Source organism: Triticum aestivum, chromosome 7D (genome assembly GCF_018294505.1).
Source record: "Triticum aestivum cultivar Chinese Spring chromosome 7D, IWGSC CS RefSeq v2.1, whole genome shotgun sequence".
Lineage (NCBI taxonomy): Eukaryota > Viridiplantae > Streptophyta > Magnoliopsida > Poales > Poaceae > Triticum > Triticum aestivum.
This window is the reverse complement of record NC_057814.1, coordinates 486654560-486674243: the sequence shown is the minus strand read 5'-3', so window position 1 is coordinate 486674243 and position 19684 is coordinate 486654560. Positions and strand designations below refer to the sequence as shown.

At 45.2% G+C, this 19684-nt stretch overlaps 1 protein-coding gene across 1 annotated transcript; it reads right to left on the bottom strand.

The window, feature by feature from the left end:
* Window positions 1–328: 328 nt before the first annotated feature.
* Window positions 329–19070, bottom strand: LOC123171189 (sex-determining protein fem-1-like). The gene is made up of 8 exons (XM_044588800.1): window positions 18746–19070; window positions 17905–18033; window positions 4130–4269; window positions 2702–2785; window positions 2076–2189; window positions 948–1118; window positions 787–866; window positions 329–377 (listed from the first exon to the last, which is right to left on the bottom strand). The coding sequence occupies exons 1-8, from the start codon at window positions 19068–19070 to the stop codon at window positions 329–331; spliced, it is 1092 nt and encodes a 363-aa protein (XP_044444735.1).
* Between the last annotated feature and the right edge of the window lie 614 nt (window positions 19071–19684).

Genomic DNA, 19684 nt, shown 5'->3' with positions numbered 1-19684 from the left:
GCATTCAGCAGAATCTGCAGGCGAAAATCTTGCAAGTTCAGAAACAGCCGGTAATTTCGTCACTGCAATGCCCTAGTACAAGTGCATGAACCGGAACAGGAGGAGGGGTGGGGAAGATCAAGAGCAGCAAGAGAAAGAAAGGGTGTGTCTAGATCTCAGTCGATTGAACGGTAATACGTACTCCCATCAGACACGCCGCTTTACTTCCTACTATATACAAAGGAAATCAGTCTTTGCGCAAATGAAGAAACTCCTGAGCCGTTTCAAGCCTTCAACTGATTTCCCTGCAACACCGCCTTCAACTGATTTCCCTGCAACACCCAAATAGTCACTTGGCTTTCGTGCTCCGAGACGTCTTCAACGACTTCATAGCTTCCCTGAATATTCCAGGGAGAAGTATCAGATATTTGGAATTGCATAGTTACGTCTGGCACTCGTAATTCTTTAGGCGCCATTGCACGACAGTATATATTGATAATGAGTATGACATGCATGCCTCTTTCTAAATATCAGTAAAATACTACTCAGGGGCAGATTACGGAGTTACTATACGTCAGGGTAGGTTGGTGTATGGCAAGAGATGGCATTGGCATTGATAACAGTACGAAGTGGCATTCCGAAATCCTAACAAACACAAAATTAGAACGGAGCTATAGCCAATATCTTCACAAGTTCTCATGACAAGGGCACATGCATGTACTTACAGAAGTGTTCAACATATAAGTGCTCAAACACGGCCAGTCGTCACAAGGCATTAGTGTAACCAAAGAGGCAGATGGGTTTTACCGTAATGCATCCTCGATATCACTGTCCACTGGGTCCAATTTGAGTCCATCCAAGAACCGTTCACTTGCGCCTTCATAGTCCTGATGATAAAAGACCAAGGGAGCGATCATAAACAATTTGCAATACCAAGAGAAAACAGCCAGCCATATCCTCTATGTAACCTTCAGTAGCATCAGAGCTTCACCCTGCCGGTGACAAGCTTTTGGCCAATGAGGCCGCATTTTTCTGCATTTATTAGCATCTAGCAAAGCCTTCCTTCCATTCCCCATGTTAAGCCAACAAAGGCTCCTGTCTGAGAACAAGACTGCGTCATCAGGATCAAGCTGCATTGCCTACATCACACAAGGCAAATCGACAATTGATCTTACTACGTTTCTTTTAACTCACATTGAATTAGTTATTAACTGAATAAAAAAAAGTTAGGAAGCTGTGAACACTCGAACAAGAAGTCTACGGAAAGCTGCAGAGAAATTCAAACTAGCCTACATAAAATACAAATTAGCAAATCTACAAAAGCCAGCCTAACATACATTTACTAAATACTTATATATAGCACAATGTTAGGACGTTCAAGTCATCCCTGTGTTTTTTTTCCGACTAACCCCGTGCGTCTTTATTAATTGGGACAAAAAACAAAATAGGTCCTCCCTGTGTTAGTGCAAGCAAGGAAGCAACTCCAAAACAAAAATATAGTTGTCTGACAAAAAAAGTGGTCAAGACACAGAAATCCTAATCACATCCTCAAACATATTGCATTAGTCATCAAGGTAACACTATTTTTTTCCTGTTTATACCTGAGCAGAAGTACCAACAATATCTCATGGTCCATATCCATTATCACAAAATGAGTACTTTGCACCACGAAATTTAGAGGATACATGACCAAAGCAACGAAAAGAAAGACACAGCATACTGTCACCTGTCAGCTGAACCCTATTCTGAACAAATCCCAAGTTATTAGAAATAACAAAGCCAGCTGGAGTCTACGCCCCGGACCCTTTCAGTAGGAACCTTCCCATGACTAAAGTTTTTGATAAACGACACCCAGCTCCATGTGGAGCTCCAGGTATTCTGGTATATTTTTGCCCAAAAGTATTACTTCGGACTATGCATTCAACAATTAATGCGAAACCAGGATAAAATCCTTTTGAAATCATATATGAAGTTGTGAACCTTAAATATTTTCAGATTGAGAGCTATGCAAGAAACTATAAATTATAATGCATGCAACGTAAACTGAAATGCTGGAAAGCTAAACAGAGCAAGAAATATATGGTGCTTTAATATACCTGACTGTACAATTTTGCTGCGACAACATAATCTTTTTTCTTTAAAGAGATACTCCCTAGTGATATAAGCTCTGATGCCGCGATTTCCCGTTTAAGCATAGGCTCCTCCTGAACCTACAGAACATCAATTAAATCAATTCTATGCAGGATGCATGCGATACATAATATCTGAACGAACTACTTGAATTTTTGCTGCAAATATATGGAGGAAAAAGGATTTGATTACATAAGCGTATCTTTTCTCAAATTTCTATGAATGCACAAGCATAATATTTCGACTGCTCATGATAATCTCCTAACATCCATGCTCAGTATTGTAAGTACAAAAATAACCACCAAAATTGTCATAAACTGTTTAGGTAACTATTAATATCAACATGGCACATATGCAGATGTCCTCCCAAGCCTAAATGCGCCACTAGTTTTTTCAGCAAAAAAATGGTTACGAAAGTGCCCGGTACAAGGGGTCACAAATTGCAGCATGCACAGCTGCAGCCAGTATGAAAAACAAATGCCAGAAAAGGAAGCAAAAGGAACAAATTCAGTACGGAAAATAAACATAGAAAATGGGTACCCAACAAAATTAAATTCATGGACTTGACAAAGCTCAGATGAATGTACAACACCTTAACTAGGAGCTTGATACATTCTGCTGAGTTGGCATCTCTAGCAGCCATAAGAGGTGTCACACCATTTACCATCTTGTTGTACTGGAGAAATATTAAGATATCAGCTCCAATGGTCAATACATAGAACAAAACTGATGAGGCAAGCTTTCAGCAAAGAAAATTGATTCGTACACCCACAGTAAAATCAGTGAGAAGGTTATTTTTGTCAAGATTATATTGGTAATCAGGCCCTAATGCCATTGAGCCGACATACGTGCTCCTATAGTCCAAAGATAATGCCATGATTACCACCGCATATCATGTATTTATGATTGTTTACATGGAATCTGCAAGCAGAATTGCATGGTATACTGCCTTTCCGCTCATATCAATCTGATGCGAATTTCACAGCCACAGTATTAATGGAGCATAAGCCATTCTAGTTTACAGATCCAGACTTTTTTTTAAGAAAGATTCGATCTTTTAATCATCACTGGCCAGTCATTAGGATCTCAAACCCCAACAAAAGCAATGCAGCCATCAATAAGAGAAGGTACTAAAACAAACCTGAATATGGAACCACACCTAGAAAACGAAGAAGATGATGCATCACGCCAGCAGTGAGAACGATTTGGGAGGCAACAGCACCCTCCCACGGTCACACCCACAGCTTTTATGGGAAGATGGATGAGCCGACAGGGAAATATTATGTGAGGGATAGCCACGCAGAAGAATTTGCAGATGCAGGTAGAATTGGGTGCGTGAAAAGATCTTTTCAGAGGGGGCGTACCGAAGCAAGCCTCTTCACTGAAAATTAAACAGCTCCCATGGCATTAACAATATACACAAGAAGTCAACAACAGTGTGAATATGTTGTGGAACCTTGTAGCCTACTATCATATTGGTCAAGTAAACTTCATAAAATTCCAGGTAGCACTCAAAAACAAATGGCGATACATGATAGAGAGTTAAAGACCTATCTATTATGGCCAATATGTAAAAAGAAAGTAATCATATTAAGTACTTTTATGCATGAAAATTGGCATTGAAGGGACCAAAAATGAGAAGATGTGCAGTATTATGTGCTCGCATTCCAAAAATAAAATTATATTCGAAATGCGCTGTCCATTTGATAGTATAGTGCTATGAATTTGAAAGGGGAGTGGATGAAGCATACTTATTACCAAGACACTATGATGAGATGTAGCATTACAACCACTACACAACGAGGGGTGTGCACAAGAGAAGAAAAATGCATTGAGGATTTCAAGAGTTAACTATGCAGCACAAACACCATAGCAGCATCAAGCAACCATACACAATCAATTAAATAGAACATGACAAGACAGCCGAGGGAATTTTTTTGCAAAACACAAGTAATTAAAGATTTAAAGTTCAAAACATGTAGGGTAACTTGAGGCAGAAACGGTATGTACTTAAACTTACATCTGCATTGTGGTCCAATAAAATCTTCACAGCACCATAATGCCCTTCACCAGCAGCACCATGAAGTGGTGTTCCACGAGCAGATACCGGGTCAACATAAGCTCCTTTTGCAAGCAAAAGCTCTATCATTTCACAAATGCCTGGGAGAAAACACGGAACTTATTACAAAGAGGAGAGGTGTTTTCTACCAATACTACTACTACTACTACTACTACTACTACTACTACTACTACTACTACTACTACAATCCCAAAAAAGTTGGGGTAGGCTAGAGCTGAAACCCATAATATCCCGCAACCAACTCATGGTTCTGGCACATGGATAGCTAGCTTCCACGCACCCCTGTCCATGGCTAGTTGCCTAGTTCTTTGGTGATATTCCAGTCCTTACAGATCTCTTTGGTTTTCTGGCAATCTCTTCTAAAAAGAATCCATGAACGTATGATGGTAGGTATTTTTTTGTGACAATTTCTTTTGTTTCTGGCGTATCCTGGACCTGTGTTTGCCTTGATCATGTGCTACAAAAAAGCCCAATGAGGACTTGTTTGAATTGGAAGGAATCAAAGCCAAAAATTCCATAGTTAACTTTTAATAGGAGTATTTAGGGATGGGGCCTAATTCCCATCAAGGGGGGGGGGGGGGGGGGGTATTCAATAAGATAAGACCATGGTCTACAGCATGGCTACTCAATTCATGATTCATCAGGTTCACAGTTCGCTACTTCCTACTTCCCAAAGTGCAGCGTGGACCTCTCCAATTCAGTAACAGGAGATGGGTTCACAAACACAACAATTCTGGTTTTATGGATCTAGTTAGTATGCAACGTATTTTTATCTCTATGTAAGAATGTAAGATGAGAAACCAAGTAAGATGATAGGTATTTTTTTTGTGACAATTTCTTTTGTTTCTGGCGTATCCTGGACCTGTGTTTGCCTTGATCATGTGCTACAAAAAAGCCCAATCAGGACTTGTTTGGATTGGAAGGAATAAATACAAAATTTTAATAGTTATTTTAACTTTTAATAGGAGTATTTAGGGATTGGGCCTAATTCCCATCAAGGGGGATATTCAATAAGATAAGACCATGGTGTACAACATGGTTACTCGCTGCCACATGCACAATACCAAAAGACCAATGCATGCAAACATGAAATCAGAAAGACTCCTTTTGTTTTGAATTTTCATGAAATTCTATCTCTCAAATCGTGTGTCTGATTAACGATCTGTGCTCATTGTTGGCTTTGCTGTGATGATACAGTCGAAACTAGATCCCACGTAGATATGTTTCGATAACTTCTTTTTGTTACTAATTGCCAGGTTAGAGCCACTTGCTATAGCCACTTGGTAACCAGGTTATTAAGTCAGTTACCAGATTATTGCCACTCCACACCCATGTAAGACTGGAATGATACTGACATGTATTAGGTTATTTGATTTCCCAATTAGGTGACATTTTAGGATATTGCACATGCACAGCAGCTAAGCCACTATATCCATGTTAAAGTGTTTAAAATATTAGTAATTATGCTACACAAAGAGCCCTGGTTTTATGCAATACATGCACGCATGTGACGCCCGGGTAATCAAGCTACAGTAACCCTCTGGTAACGATGCCACATCACCACGATTACTGTTGCTAATCTCGTGCTAGTTTAGAACCGATCCAAATTCAAATTTAAGATCAAGTCAAACAGTTAAAGTTTTCAAAAGTGAAAACTAAAATGTTGTAAGTGTGTTAAATAAATCCTGGGTAATAGCGGTGAAGAAACCTAAATTTAATAAAGTGATTAAGTGTTCAAAATAATTAAAATTGTAGGTTAAATAATAAAATAAATGCCTTTTGAATTTTATAAAATATTAAACTATTTTAGTTGGGATAAGAATTAATGTGGCAGTAGTTTATTTAAAAGTACCAATTTAGGTGTTAGTGATAATTTTTACTAAAACTAAAATAAAACAGAAAAGAATAAATAAATGAAAAAGGAAAATAAACAAAAACAAAAAAAGGGGAAACCCCGCTGGGCCAACCGCCCGGCCCGCTGCCCCCTGCTTAACACCCCCCAGCTGGGCCTCGGCCCAGCAGGCTACAGGGCCGCCAGGCCGGCCCAACCGTGCCCGCTACTCCCCCCCACTCCCACAAACCCTAACCGACACCCCCACTCTCCCCCACTCGTTCGCCATCTCCCTCTCCCCACCCGATCCGATCTGGATCGGGGCACGAACGCCGCCGCCGAGCCCTGCGGCCACTACGCCGGAGCCCGCCCTCGCCGCGACGCCCTCCCGCCCCTACGCCAACCCCGGTGAACGCCGCCCCGTCACCGTCGCCGAATCGCCTCCTCGCCCCCCTCCCCACCGGTCGCCATCGCGCCTCGACGCCGCCCCGTTGTGGTCGCCGTCACCGCGCCGCCCGGACCCCCTCGCCGGATTGCCTCCCCATCGCCGTCATCTCCGACCCCCTCCCCGAGCCCCACTGCCGTTGTCCCTACACCGTACAGTGAGGCCCGCGGCCTCCTCTTCCCCTCCCCTATCGAACGCCGCCCGAGCGCCCGACGCCGTGCTTCCCGCGTCGCGTCCCGCGGTCGCCACGCCCCGACCGCGCCGATGCGCACACGCCCCGCCTCCGCGCACCGTTGCCCGACCCCGGCCGCTCGCGTCGGCCAAGCCCCGCCTGGCGCCCGCCTCTAGCACCCGTCGCCCACCCCCCTCCCGGCGCGCCTCCCCAGAGTCTCGGCCTCCTGCTGCTGGCGCTCGCCGCCATGGCGACGCCCGCACCTGTTCCTTGCGACGGCGCTGCCGCAGTGCTCCAGCCATCCTACGGCGCATGCCCTCCCGGCCCCACAGCCGACGACCCCTGGCCTCGCATCGCTAACGGGCGGGCTGCGGCTACGCCCGTAACCAGCACCCGCAAGCCCCTCGGGCCACTGACTAGGGGGCCCACTTCCTAGAATGTAAAAAAAAGAATTAAAAAATATATATAAATAAATAATAATAATAATAATAATTAATTAATTAACTTAATTAATTTTGATTAATTAAACTAAACAACTAATTAAACTAATTAAACATTAGTTACCTAATTAACCTAATTAGCTAATCAAGTAGTCAATGACAGTGAGGCCCACCCCTAATTAATCCTGATTAGGTTAATTAATATGTTTAATTAAAATGTGTCACTGACCAGTGGGACCCACTGGTCAGGTTGACCGGTCAACCCCTGTTGACTGCTGACGTCAGCATGACATCATGCTGATGTCATAAATCCAGTTTTCGAATTAAATTAAATAATTAATTAAATTCCAAAAATTAATAAATTCTTTTGAAAATCATATCTTTTAAGCCGTAACACGGATTAAAATGTTTTCTATATGAAAGTTGCTCAGAAAATTCCAACGAATCCGAATACGCGGTCCGTTCATTTGTCAGATGCCTCTAGCATGCTGAACATGGAACTTTCCCCCTCCGGTCATCTGTCTGGCACAGGTCCGGAACTGGGAAAACATTCCCGGTTGAATTTCCCCCTTCACCTATTCGTGTAGACATACGTTAGGTCACCCCCGACACGTTGTATTACCATGTTATGCTTTGTGATGCTATGTTTGCTTTATATTTACTCTTTCTTCCCCCTCTTCTCCTCGGTAGACCCCGAGACCGATGCTGCCCCTGTGATCGACTACGTCGACAACGACCCCTCCTTGCCAGAGCAACCAGGCAAGCCCCCCCTTGATCACCAGATATCGCCTATTCTTCTCTATACTGCTTGCATTAGAAGAGTGTAGCATGTTACTGCTTTCGGTTAATCCTATTCTGCTGCATAGCCTGTCATTGTTGCTACAGTTGTTACCCTTACCTGCTATCCTACTGCTTAGTATAGGATGCTAGTGTTCCATCAGTGGCCCTACACTCTTGTCCGTCTGCCATGCTATACTATCGGGCCATGATCACTAGGGAGGTGATCACGGGTATATACTATATACTTTATATACATGACACATGTTGTGATTAACGTCGGGTCAGCTCGTTGAGTACCCGCAAGTGATTCTGATGAGGGGGCTGAAAGGACAGGTGGCTCCATCCCGGTAGAGGTGGGCCTAGGTTCTTGACGGCCCCCGACTGTTACTTTGTGGCGGAGCGACAGGGCAGGTTGAGACCACCTAGGAGAGAGGTGGGCCTGACCCTGGTGGGCGTCCATGGATACTTAAAAATAAAACGCTTAACGAGTTCTTGGTATTTGATCTGAGTCTGGCCATTTGGTCTATACGCACTAACCAACTACGCGGGAACAGTTATGGGCACTCGACGTCGTGGTATCAGCCGAAGCCTTCGTGACGTCAGCGACGGAGCGGCGCGCGCCGGATTGGACTGGAACGCCTGCTAGGCTAGGTCTGCTTCCGGCCGCCCTCGCAACATGCAGGCGTGCAATGGGCGATGGGCCCAGACCCCTGCGCCATAGGATTTAGACCGGTGTGCTGACCTCTCTGTTGTGCCTAGGTGGGGCTGCGACGTGTTGATCTCCCGAGGCCGGGCATGACCCAGGAAAGTGTGTCCGGCCAAATGGGATCGAGCGTGTTGGGTTATGTGGTGCACCCCTGCAGGGAAGTTTATCTATTCGAATAGCCGTGTCCCTCGGTAAAAGGACGACCCGGAGTTGTACCTTGACCTTATGACAACTAGAACCGGATACTTAATAAAACACACCCTTCCAAGTGCCAGATACAACCCGGTGATCGCTCTCTAACAGGGCGACGAGGAGGGGATCGCCGGGTAGGATTATGCTATGCGATGCTACTTGGTGAACTTACCATCTACTCTCTTCTACATGCTGCAAGATGGAGGTGGCCAGAAGCGTAGTCTTCGACAGGATTAGCTATCCCCCCTTATTCTGGCATTCTGCAGTTCAGTCCACTAATATGGCCCTTTACACATATACCCATGCATATGTAGTGTAGCTCCTTGCTTGCGAGTACTTTGGATGAGTACTCACGGTTGCTTTTCTCCCTCTTTTCCCCTTTCTATACCTAGTTGTCGCAACCAGATGCTGGAGTCCAGGAGCTAGAGATCCCGAGGATGATTCTACGTGGAGTTCGGCTTCGAGGAGTAGTTAGGAGGTCCCAGGCAGGAGGCCTTGCCTTTTCGATCGTTGCTACTTTTGTGCTAGCCTTCTTAAGGCAATCTTGTTTAACTTATGTCTGTACTCAGTTATTATTGCTTTCGCTGACTCTTGTGTTTTCGCGCTTATGTATTCGAGCCTTCGAGGCCCCTGGCTTGTAATATAAAGCTTGTTTTATTTTAATTTGTGTCTAGAGTTGTGTTGTGATATCTTCCCGTGAGTCCTCGATCTTGATCGTACACATTTACGTGTATGATTAGTGTACGGTCAAATTGGGGCGTCAAAAGTTGGTATCAGAGCCGACTGCCTGTAGGAATCCCCCTTCTACACTCCTTGGCCGAAGTCGAGTCTAGACATTGCAAAACTTTTACTAACATGGCTGTGTGTCTTACGGGCCCACGTCGCCATTGGGTGGTATTAGGATCTTTTATTCCTCGTCTGTACTCTGGGACTCTTATCTCTCTTCTATTCGGGTTAAATGATTTTTCTAAAATCTAACTTTAGGTTCTCGAGAAAACTTCTCCCGGAGAGCCCCTTCAGTCCAGATGACCGCCTACTGCACCAGAAAATTTTGAAGATACTCTCCGATGTTTCCCCGAGACCCTGGTGCCCTTCGCCGTTGCAAATCCATGCCACCGATAAATCCCTATGGAAAGCTACATACACTTGTCGTCCATAACTTCATTTCCAATTGTTCTTGTTATTACAAGATACCCTAAAATACTTCAGATATTCCGAGAATCCGTTGGGTCTGCTGCCTTGCAGCTTCTTTTCCTCATGAATACATGTATGAATAATTCCTCACACTTACCGGGGATTCGTTCATCCCTAGTTGTTCAGGTGTTTCGCAAAATTCTTCGAAATGCCATTCGATCTTCCGAAATCCTCAGTAGCCTATTGCTCTTGATCTTCTTTACCTGCTTGCATAATGGTTACTTCCATATGTCTAGCAATATTCATTAAAATACTTTGTGACATTCTGATCATGCTGGATCAACATGTGTGTGAATGCACACAATCATCAGTTATTCCCTGAAAATTATCCTTCCGGCTCGGACGTCATTTTGAACATGAGCTGGTTGTCGACCAATCAAATTGCCACCGTTTGTGCCTCTAAGTCTATTCAACTTACTTGTCTTTTGATCAGAGCATCTACTTGTGATCCCTTGATTTGGAAATCATAATTCCTTTGCAATTGAGCTCTAAGTTAGTCAGTTGTTTCTATAATTCAATGTCTTTGCATTGTTTCTTGCTCTGGTTTTGTGCCGATACTCACATCAGATCCTTTATGGACCACCAGATCCTTTGTTGGATTTTATCCGACAATGTCCTTCATATTCAATAACCTTGTGAGCCTTTCCACGGATATATAATGCCTTTGGTAAATTGTATCCTCTGCTTTTTCAACCATGCTCTACTTTCGAGCCTGTGTTTATTACTCCTGAAGGTTGTGTTATATGTCCCTACAATACCCCGATGGGTTGAACCTATGCCTTCCTTAATATGTGTGAACTTGAAAGTTTGCACGAGTCATACTCTTCTGCTATTTTGCCAGATAAAATTTCAACACTACAACTTCTTCGAAAATGAGAAGTGAATGGAAGGTTATACATTGAAGAAGTGGGAGTCGACCTTGAACTTTGTGTTCATGCCCATGGACACGATGTAGATCCTACCGTAGAAACTTCTTGTAATATTAACTGTTTCGTTGATATAATATCATCTGGTATCTATGAATTGATCCTTTGCAATCGTGGTTCCGACCATATTTTCTCCTTGAATTCCATTTCTCAAGCAAGTGAAAACACTTGTCTTCTCCAGATCAATACATCTTCGCAACCTCTACGTCGATCTTCCTTCGATTAATACTCTCCAGTACCTCGAGAATATCAAAGAATTGTGTTGCTTCCTATGAGTCTTCATCTAGTATTGCTTCTCACCGATTTCGGAATTCCCCTGGGTTCTGAGTTATTTCACTCGAGAACACCGATAAGTGAATCGATTCCACACTTCGATTCAATAACTCTAAGTAATTTTCGTTGCTTGTGAATTTAATAATCCTTCAAGCCATTCCTAGCCTGATCGGCTATATCCTTATCGTGCAACTTTTTAACTGTGCTACCTGGTCCTTCATCACGGAGCACAACCTTTGACGGTGAGCTAATCTTACGTCGATCTTCCTCGTCATATCATTCCTCCTTGAACAGAAAACTTGATTTCGAGTTTGTGTCCTACCCATGGTTCCAATAACCTTCCGCTTCATCATTCCTTTGACTTGATGTCGTCGCTGATTGATTACATCTTCATGAAATCTCTCGACAAATGTGTCGTGATCATCATCAACCTTATGAGCTCTTCCAGGATATCAATTGAGTTCATGATGAGAAATACCATCCTTGCCCTCGATGATCTGTGTTATCATCGACCACTTTATTGCCTTCCCACCAACACAAGCTTGTTCGTGTTTGGTGTTATACCTTGAGTTCCTTGCTATCCAGCAATTGTTCTTCTTTACCTTGGAACATTAACATCTCTTATGTCATCTATGTTGTGAGAATTTCACCACCTCTTAAGAATTCTTGGTATGGTAATACTTCTCACCATCACCATTCTTTCTTGGGTCCTCGTGTTGATTCCAACCGGGGTACCAACAAGTGAGCGGTGCTGTTTGGATTCTGCCCTTCTAGCAACCCTATTCCTTTGAAGTTAATGGTCGGCCGTTCATTCTTAGACTATTGATTATTGAATCACCATTCCGACATTGGTCGTGCAACCCAGCCCGTATTTTGGGTGCACCTTTCAACCAATGTTTAATTGTGTATGTTTTCCTCGAGCATACATCATTATACCATTTGAATTGACAAATGTTATCTCCTTGTTCACATACTTGTGGAAATCCATCTTTTGGAAATCTGGATGAATTGTCGCTGAGTCCACCAGCCACCCCCTCACCCTCTCCTTGATTTGATGATGAACTCTTCGGAACTCGCTTCCATAGTTCAATTCTCGAGAATCTTACAATGTCATCTCGACAATTTGTGTTGCACCTTTCTTCTCAGGCATCCTGAGTCTGAGTTATCCTGACACCAATCAGATCTGAATCTTGGTCAGATATGATGGTTGGAACATATTTCCAAGAGTTATAACAATGGTCTTTATGTGACCCAGTAAGGTGATGTAATGCCTAGCACAGCTGGCCGGAGGCCATATTGTTATAGATTCCTTTTTAGCAAGGTTATCCATTCTTCCATGAGAAAATTGTAAGACTTATTCTACAAGTTATTCCTGATGGGTCCTTTGTGTTTCCAAAGTCTGATCTTCACCTGATGACCATGTCAATGCTATCTCGAAGCATGTCTATGGTACTCCGATTTTTAACAAGAACATTTGAAGCCCAATGCTAAATGTTTGCTGCTCAATTATCCAAACACCGCTGTATGGGTAACGTCATGAAAATTCTCTCCCGTACCTAAAGAGTTTTCCACATTATATCCTGTCATGGATATCATGCTCTGCTTGTCCTTGGGAAGGATATACCCTTGAAATATGTGTTTAAACACATTTTCCTTTCCATTGTTCTGTTTAATCTGATAATCATATTTTCCTTTCCATTGTTTGGTTTAACCTTTCTGGTGATCTATATGATCTAAGCAGTAATATTCTCCTGCTTATGTAAACACCTCGGTGTACAATTCTGTCAGTAAGACCCTCTTACTATTGTCGATGATATTCCGGTAACCACCGATGGACGAGAACTTTGCCTATTGGTCCGCCTCGTTTCGACGAGCACAAAAATGGTTCTCTTCGTCCCTCGCCCTTGGTACCGATGTTGTTGCCGACATAAAAGACAGGCTATCCTCTGACATGCCTTGCTTACATGATCACGCAAGACGTCTCCGCCCTTCCTACTTTTAACCCACATGGTGGGCCCATAACCCACAGTTCCACAGGATCGAAACCTGACTCTCCTGTACACCCTGTTGTCAAAGTTATTCCTCGTGCTTGACTTTGTATGTAATTCACGGGCCACCTGCCTATTGATCTATTCTGGTATAAGACGCAATACTTATTCCCAATTGCTTTGAGCCCCTTTCACGCCCTGTTTCAGGCATCGAACGGTTGCCTGCTCGCTCGAAACTTCCCATGAAACCTCATTACTTTGCTCTGGATATTTCCTTAAGTTTCAATTCGAGGGTTACTTTCCGCCACCTTCCCCGATGTTATCGACCCGATAGTCAACCTTGCTGAGGTTCGTTCTCCCGGAATACCCACCCTTTATTCTTTCGTAAGTACGATGGAGTTCCCGAAGGTAGGATGCCGACTTCATCACGATGACCTGAAGCAGAGGAATGAAGACATCAACGTAATGGATCGACCTCTTCGAAAGGGCAGCCAGGACCGAGAAGACTCGTTAGGTTTTTCGCTACCAGCACTTTCCCCCTTACTCCACCGCTTAAATCTCGGGACGAGATTTCTTGTAGTGGAGGAGAATTGTGACGCCCGGGTAATCAAGCTACAGTAACCCTCTGGTAATGATGCCACGTCACCACGATTACTGTTGCTAATCTCGTGCTAGTTTAGAACCGATCCAAATTCAAATTTAAGATCAAGTCAAACAGTTAAAGTTTTCAAAAGTGAAAACTAAAATGTTGTAAGTGTGTTAAATAAATCCTGGGTAATAGTGGTGAAGAAACCTAAATTTAATAAAGTGATTAAGTGTTCAAAATAATTAAAACTGTAGGTTAAATAATAAAATAAATGCCTTTTGAATTTTATAAAATATTAAACTATTTTAGTTGGGATAAGAATTAATGTGGCAGTAGTTTATTTAAAAGTACCAATTTAGGTGTTAGTGATAATTTTTACTAAAACTAAAATAAAATGTAACTAAAATGAAACAGAAAAGAATAAATAAATGAAAAAGGAAAATAAACAAAAACAAAAAAGGGGAAACCCCGCTGGGCCAACCGCCCGGCCCGCTGCGCCCTGCCCCCTGCTTAACACCCCCCAGCTGGGCCTCGGCCCAGCAGGCTACAGGGCCGCCAGGCCGGCCCAACCGCGCCCGCTACTCCCCCCACTCCCACAAACCCTAACCGACACCCCCACTCTCCCCACTCGTTCGCCATCTCCCTCTCCCCACCCGATCCGATCTGGATCGGGGCACGAACGCCGCCGCCGAGCCCTGCGGCCACTACGCCGGAGCCCGCCCTCGCCGCGACGCCCTCCCGCCCCTACGCCAACCCCGGTGAACGCCGCCCCGTCACCATCGTCGAATCGCCTCCTCGTCCCCCTCCCCACCGGTCGCCATCGCGCCTCTACGCCGCCCCGCTGTGGTCGCCGTCACCCCGCCGCCCGGACCCCCTCGCCGGACTGCCTCCCCATCGTCGTCGTCTCCGACCCCCTCCCCGAGCCCCACTGCCGTTGTCCCTACACCGTACGGCAAGGTCCGCGGCCTCCTCTTCCCCACTTCCCCTGTCGAACGCCGCCCGAGCGTCCGACGCGTGCTTCCCGAGTCGCGTCCCGCGGTCGCCACGCCCCGACCGCGCCCGATGCGCACACGCCCCGCCTCCGCGCACCGTTGCCCGACCCCGGCCAAGCCCCGCCTGGCGCCCGCCTCTAGCACCCGTCGCCCGCCCCCTCCCGGCGCGCCTCCCCAACGTCTCGGCCTCCTCCTGCTGGCGCTCGCCGCCATGGCGACGCCCGCACCTGTTCCTTGCGGCGGCGCCGCCACAGTGCTCCAGCCATCCCGCGGCGCACGCCCTCCCGCCCCCACAACCGACGACCCCTGGCCTCGCATCGCTAACGGGCCGGCTGCGGCTACGCCCGTAACCAGCACCCGCAAAGCCCCTCGGGCCACTGACTAGGGGGCCCACTGCCCAGAATGTTAAAAAAAGAATTATAAAAATATAAATAAATAATAATAATAAAAATAATTAACTTAATTAATTTTGATTAATTAAACAAAACAACTAATTAAACATTAGTTACCTAATTAACCGAATTAGCTAATTAAGTAGTCAATGACAGTGGGGCCCACCCCTAATTAATCCTGATTAGGTTAATTAATATGTTTAATTAAAATGTGTCACTGACCAGTGGGACGCACTGGTCAGGTTGACCAGTCAACCCCTGTTGACTGCTAACATCAGCATGACATCATGCTGATGTCATAAATCCAGTTTTAAATTAAATTAAATAATTAATTAAATTCCAGAAATTAATAAATTCTTTTGAAAATCATATCTTTTAATCCGTAACACGGGTTAAAATGTTTTCTATATGAAAGTTGCTCAGAAAAATCCAACGAATCCGAATACGCGGTCCGTTCATTTGTCAGATGCCTCTAGCATGCTGAACATGGAACTTTCCCCCTTCGGTCATCTGTCTGGCACAGGTCCGGAACCGGGAAAACATTCCCGGTTGAATTTCCCCCTTCACCTATTCGTGTAGACATACGTTAGGTCACCCCCGACACGTCGTATTACCACGTTATGCTTTGTGATGCTATGTTTGCTTTATATTTACTCTTTCTTCCCCCTCTTCTCTCCGGTAGACCCCGAGACCGATGCTGCCCCTATGATTGACTACGTCGACAACGACCCCTCCTTGCCAGAGCAACCAGGCAAGCCCCCCCCTTGATCACCAGATATCGCCTATTCTTCTCTATACTGCTTGCATTAGAAGAGTGTAGCATGTTACTGCTTTCGGTTAATCCTATTCTGCTGCATAGCCTGTCATTGTTGCTACATTTGTTACCCTTACCTGCTATCCTACTGCTTAGTATAGGATGCTAGTGTTCCATCAGTGGCCCTACACTCTTGTCCGTCTGCCATGCTATACTATCGGGCCGTGATCACTAGGGAGGTGATCACGGGTATATACTATATACTTTATATACATGACACATGTGGTGACTAAAGTCGGGTCAGCTCATTGAGTACCCGCAAGTGATTCTGATGAGGGGGCTGAAAGGACAGGTGGCTCCATCCCGGTAGAGGTGGGCCTGGGTTCCTGACGGCCCCCGACTGTTACTTTGTGGCGGAGCGACAGGGCAGGTTGAGACCACCTAGGAGAGAGGTGGGCCTGGCCCTGGTCGGCGTCCGCGGATACTTAAAAATAACACGCTTAACGAGTTCTTGGTATTTGATCTGAGTCTGGCCATTTGGTCTATACGCACTAACCAACTATGCAGGAACAGTTATGGGCACTCGACGTCGTGGTATCAGCCGAAGCCTTTGTGACGTCAGCGACGGAGCGGCGCGCGCCGGATTGGACTGGAACGCCTGCTAGGCTAGGTCTGCTTCCGGCCGCCCTCGCAACGTGCAGGTGTGCAATGGGTGATGGGCCCAGACCCCTGCGCCATAGGATTTAGACCGGCGTGCTGATCTCTCTGTTGTGCCTAGGTGGGGCTGCGACGTGTTGATCGAGGCCGGGCATGACCCAGGAAAGTGTGTCCGGCCAAATGGGATCGAGCGTGTTGAGTTATGTGGTGCACCCCTACAGGGAAGTTTATCTATTCGAATAGTCGTGTCCCTCGGTAAAAGGACGACCCGGAGTTGTACCTTAACATTATGACAACTAGAACCGGATACTTAATAAAACACACCCTTCCAAGTGCCAGATACAACCCGGTGATCGCTCTCTAACAGGGCGACGAGGAGGGGATCGCCGGGTAGGATTATGCTATGCGATGCTACTTGGTGAACTTACCATCTACTCTCTTCTACATGCTGCAAGATGGAGGTGGCCAGAAGCGTAGTCTTCGGCAGGATTAGCTATCCCCCCTTATTCTGGCATTCTGCAGTTCAGTCCACCGATATGGCCCTTTACACATATACCCATGCATATGTAGTGTAGCTCCTTGCTTGCGAGTACTTTGGATGAGTACTCATGGTTGCTTTTCTCCCTCTTTTCCCCTTTCTATACCTGGTTGTCGCAACCAGATGCTGGAGTCCAGGAGCTAGAGATCCCGAGGATGATTCTACATGGAGTTCGGCTTCGAGGAGTAGTTAGGAGGTCCCAGGCAGGAGGCCTTGCCTTTTCGATCGTTACTACTTTTGTGCTAGCCTTCTTAAGGCAATCTTGTTTAACTTATGTATGTACTCAGTTATTATTGCTTTCGCTGACTCTTGTGTTTTTGAGCTTATGTATTCGAGCCTTCGAGGCCCCTGGCTTGTAATATAAAGCTTGTTCTATTTTAATTTGTGTCTAGAGTTGTGTTGTGATATCTTCCCGTGAGTCCTCGATCTTGATCGTACACATTTGCGTTTATGATTAGTGTACGGTCAAATTGGGGCGTCAGAATGCACACGGTAGAACTTGCTCTAATGGCTAAACATAAATATATCGATGACTTTGACTAAAAGCGTGAGCAAGATTATTATTTAGTACAGCTAAGAGTATATCAGCAAATACCACCAAACATCTACTTGGAAACCTAATATGCCGCGCATTCTCAAACAGCCTAATGAGTCTAAAACAACATGTACTTCCGAACAAAGAGACACATTACAAGAACTTAACCATCGGGTTTGAAGACAATCTATTAGCACAGAACAATATTAGTAAATTACTATATGAAACAAAGGTAAATAGCTCTGAATAGGATAACACAAAACAATTTGCAATGCAGAGATGCAGAACAGAGATATGTGTTTATGGAGGTGGACCTAATTCAGCGGCAAAATGTAACAGGGAAAACCCATCGTTATTGGCTTTGTCTGGATTAGTACCATGATCAAGAAGATACTCGGCAGTACCCCCATTGTGGTATGTTGCACAGAACAGAGGTGTTCTACCTATAAAGCAGACAAACACACAAAAATGAAATTATATCAAAGCACTTCTCGGCATAGCAAGAAATGAGATCTTTTTTGTATCGAAGCATGGCTTATCTCCAAAAGCATACCGCCACAGAAGTTTCCTAACACATTAGACTACGCGAATAGAAGAATCAAATGCATCCTCAGAGTTGGAGTGCATACATATGTGCAATAACTATACAACCAAACTATCCTAAAATAAAGATTAATTTGCCCTCAAAGAGTAGCTTATTTAATTATTTATATAAACGGTGCTTATGTAGGGTATTCACATTCGGTATCATAATTAAGCCAGACTTATTTCTTCTCTTAAAAAGACCGACTTATCTCATATAAAGCTGCATGATCATGAGTTAGCACAACAGAATATGATAAATCATAATTTTATTTTGCGAGATAAATATTGGTGCTTATGATACATTGGTTCATACTGCCGTAGATAATCTTAGGCTCTGTTTATGGTTGCTGGACTGTGTTGTGCTGAGCTTGGAGCCATGGCAAAAGCTGGATTATCATAATGCACCTCTATGCCAAACCCAGAGAAAGCACAAAACAGCCAGATATCGTGACACCTAACCTACAGATCAAGCGCACGTAAAATAGCACTTCATACAAATTGACAAAATCTACACTGAACGTGTGCGCAGGGTCCTAAACCAATAGATTAGGGTTTTGGAGATAGATGGACCTTCCTTGTCGACCAGATCCACATCTATCAGCAGCTCCTCGACGAGGTACCTGCACACCTCCAGACTCCCTGTACTAACCACGATGTGCAGCGCACTGAAACCTTCAAACGTCTCATCATCTTCCACCCTCAACTCCTCAATCACCTCCTTGGGGCAGCCCCTGCCCATGTCCAACATCATGACCAGCGCTGCAACGGATTGGGCCTCCAAAATGTTAGCACTCGAGCAACAAAACTGGGACAGGGTCAGAATCCGGGACGGGGGAGGGGGCAGCGTACCCTTGAAGAGGGAGAGGTTGTCAGCGGAGGCCGCATTGAAAACCATGTCCAACACCGGGTCACGGACTGTGGCGGGAGGGGCCAGAGTTAGGATTTGGGCTGGGGTTAGGGGTTAGGGTTAGGGTTAGGGCTAGGGATGGGCTGTGGGGACAGGCGCTTACCGTCGGATCGATCATGAGAGCGAGGCGATGCCATGGCGTCAGTGGAGGAGGATGCGGTAGGGTTTTGGAGGGTGGGGAGGGGAGGGGAGAAGGGCCTTGGAGTTTTGGATCGAGAAAGAGCGGCGAGGGAGAAGAAACCAAGCGTAGCCCTACCCGCGGGCATGAGGACAGTGAGAATGGGCGAGGCGCCCTTGTTAGAACAGTGTTGTTTCACCCACTCCCACTTCCACGACTGAAATAGGGCGTCTTTGGCAGGCCATGGCAGCCGGCCCGGCTCAAGCCTGGCTCACATGAGGTTGGTTGAGCAAATGCACCCTCTAAACCATCATCTGTAATCTGTTTGTTTGGTTGCCCGCATTTACTTCTCATGTATTAGGTGATAGCTAGGCGCACAGTGTTTGGTTGTCCACATTGTCTGAACTCACACACAAGCACACTGTTTGGTTGCATGCAACCATTGTTGTCTGATAACTCTTCGGCGCTGTGGTGAGGTTACCAG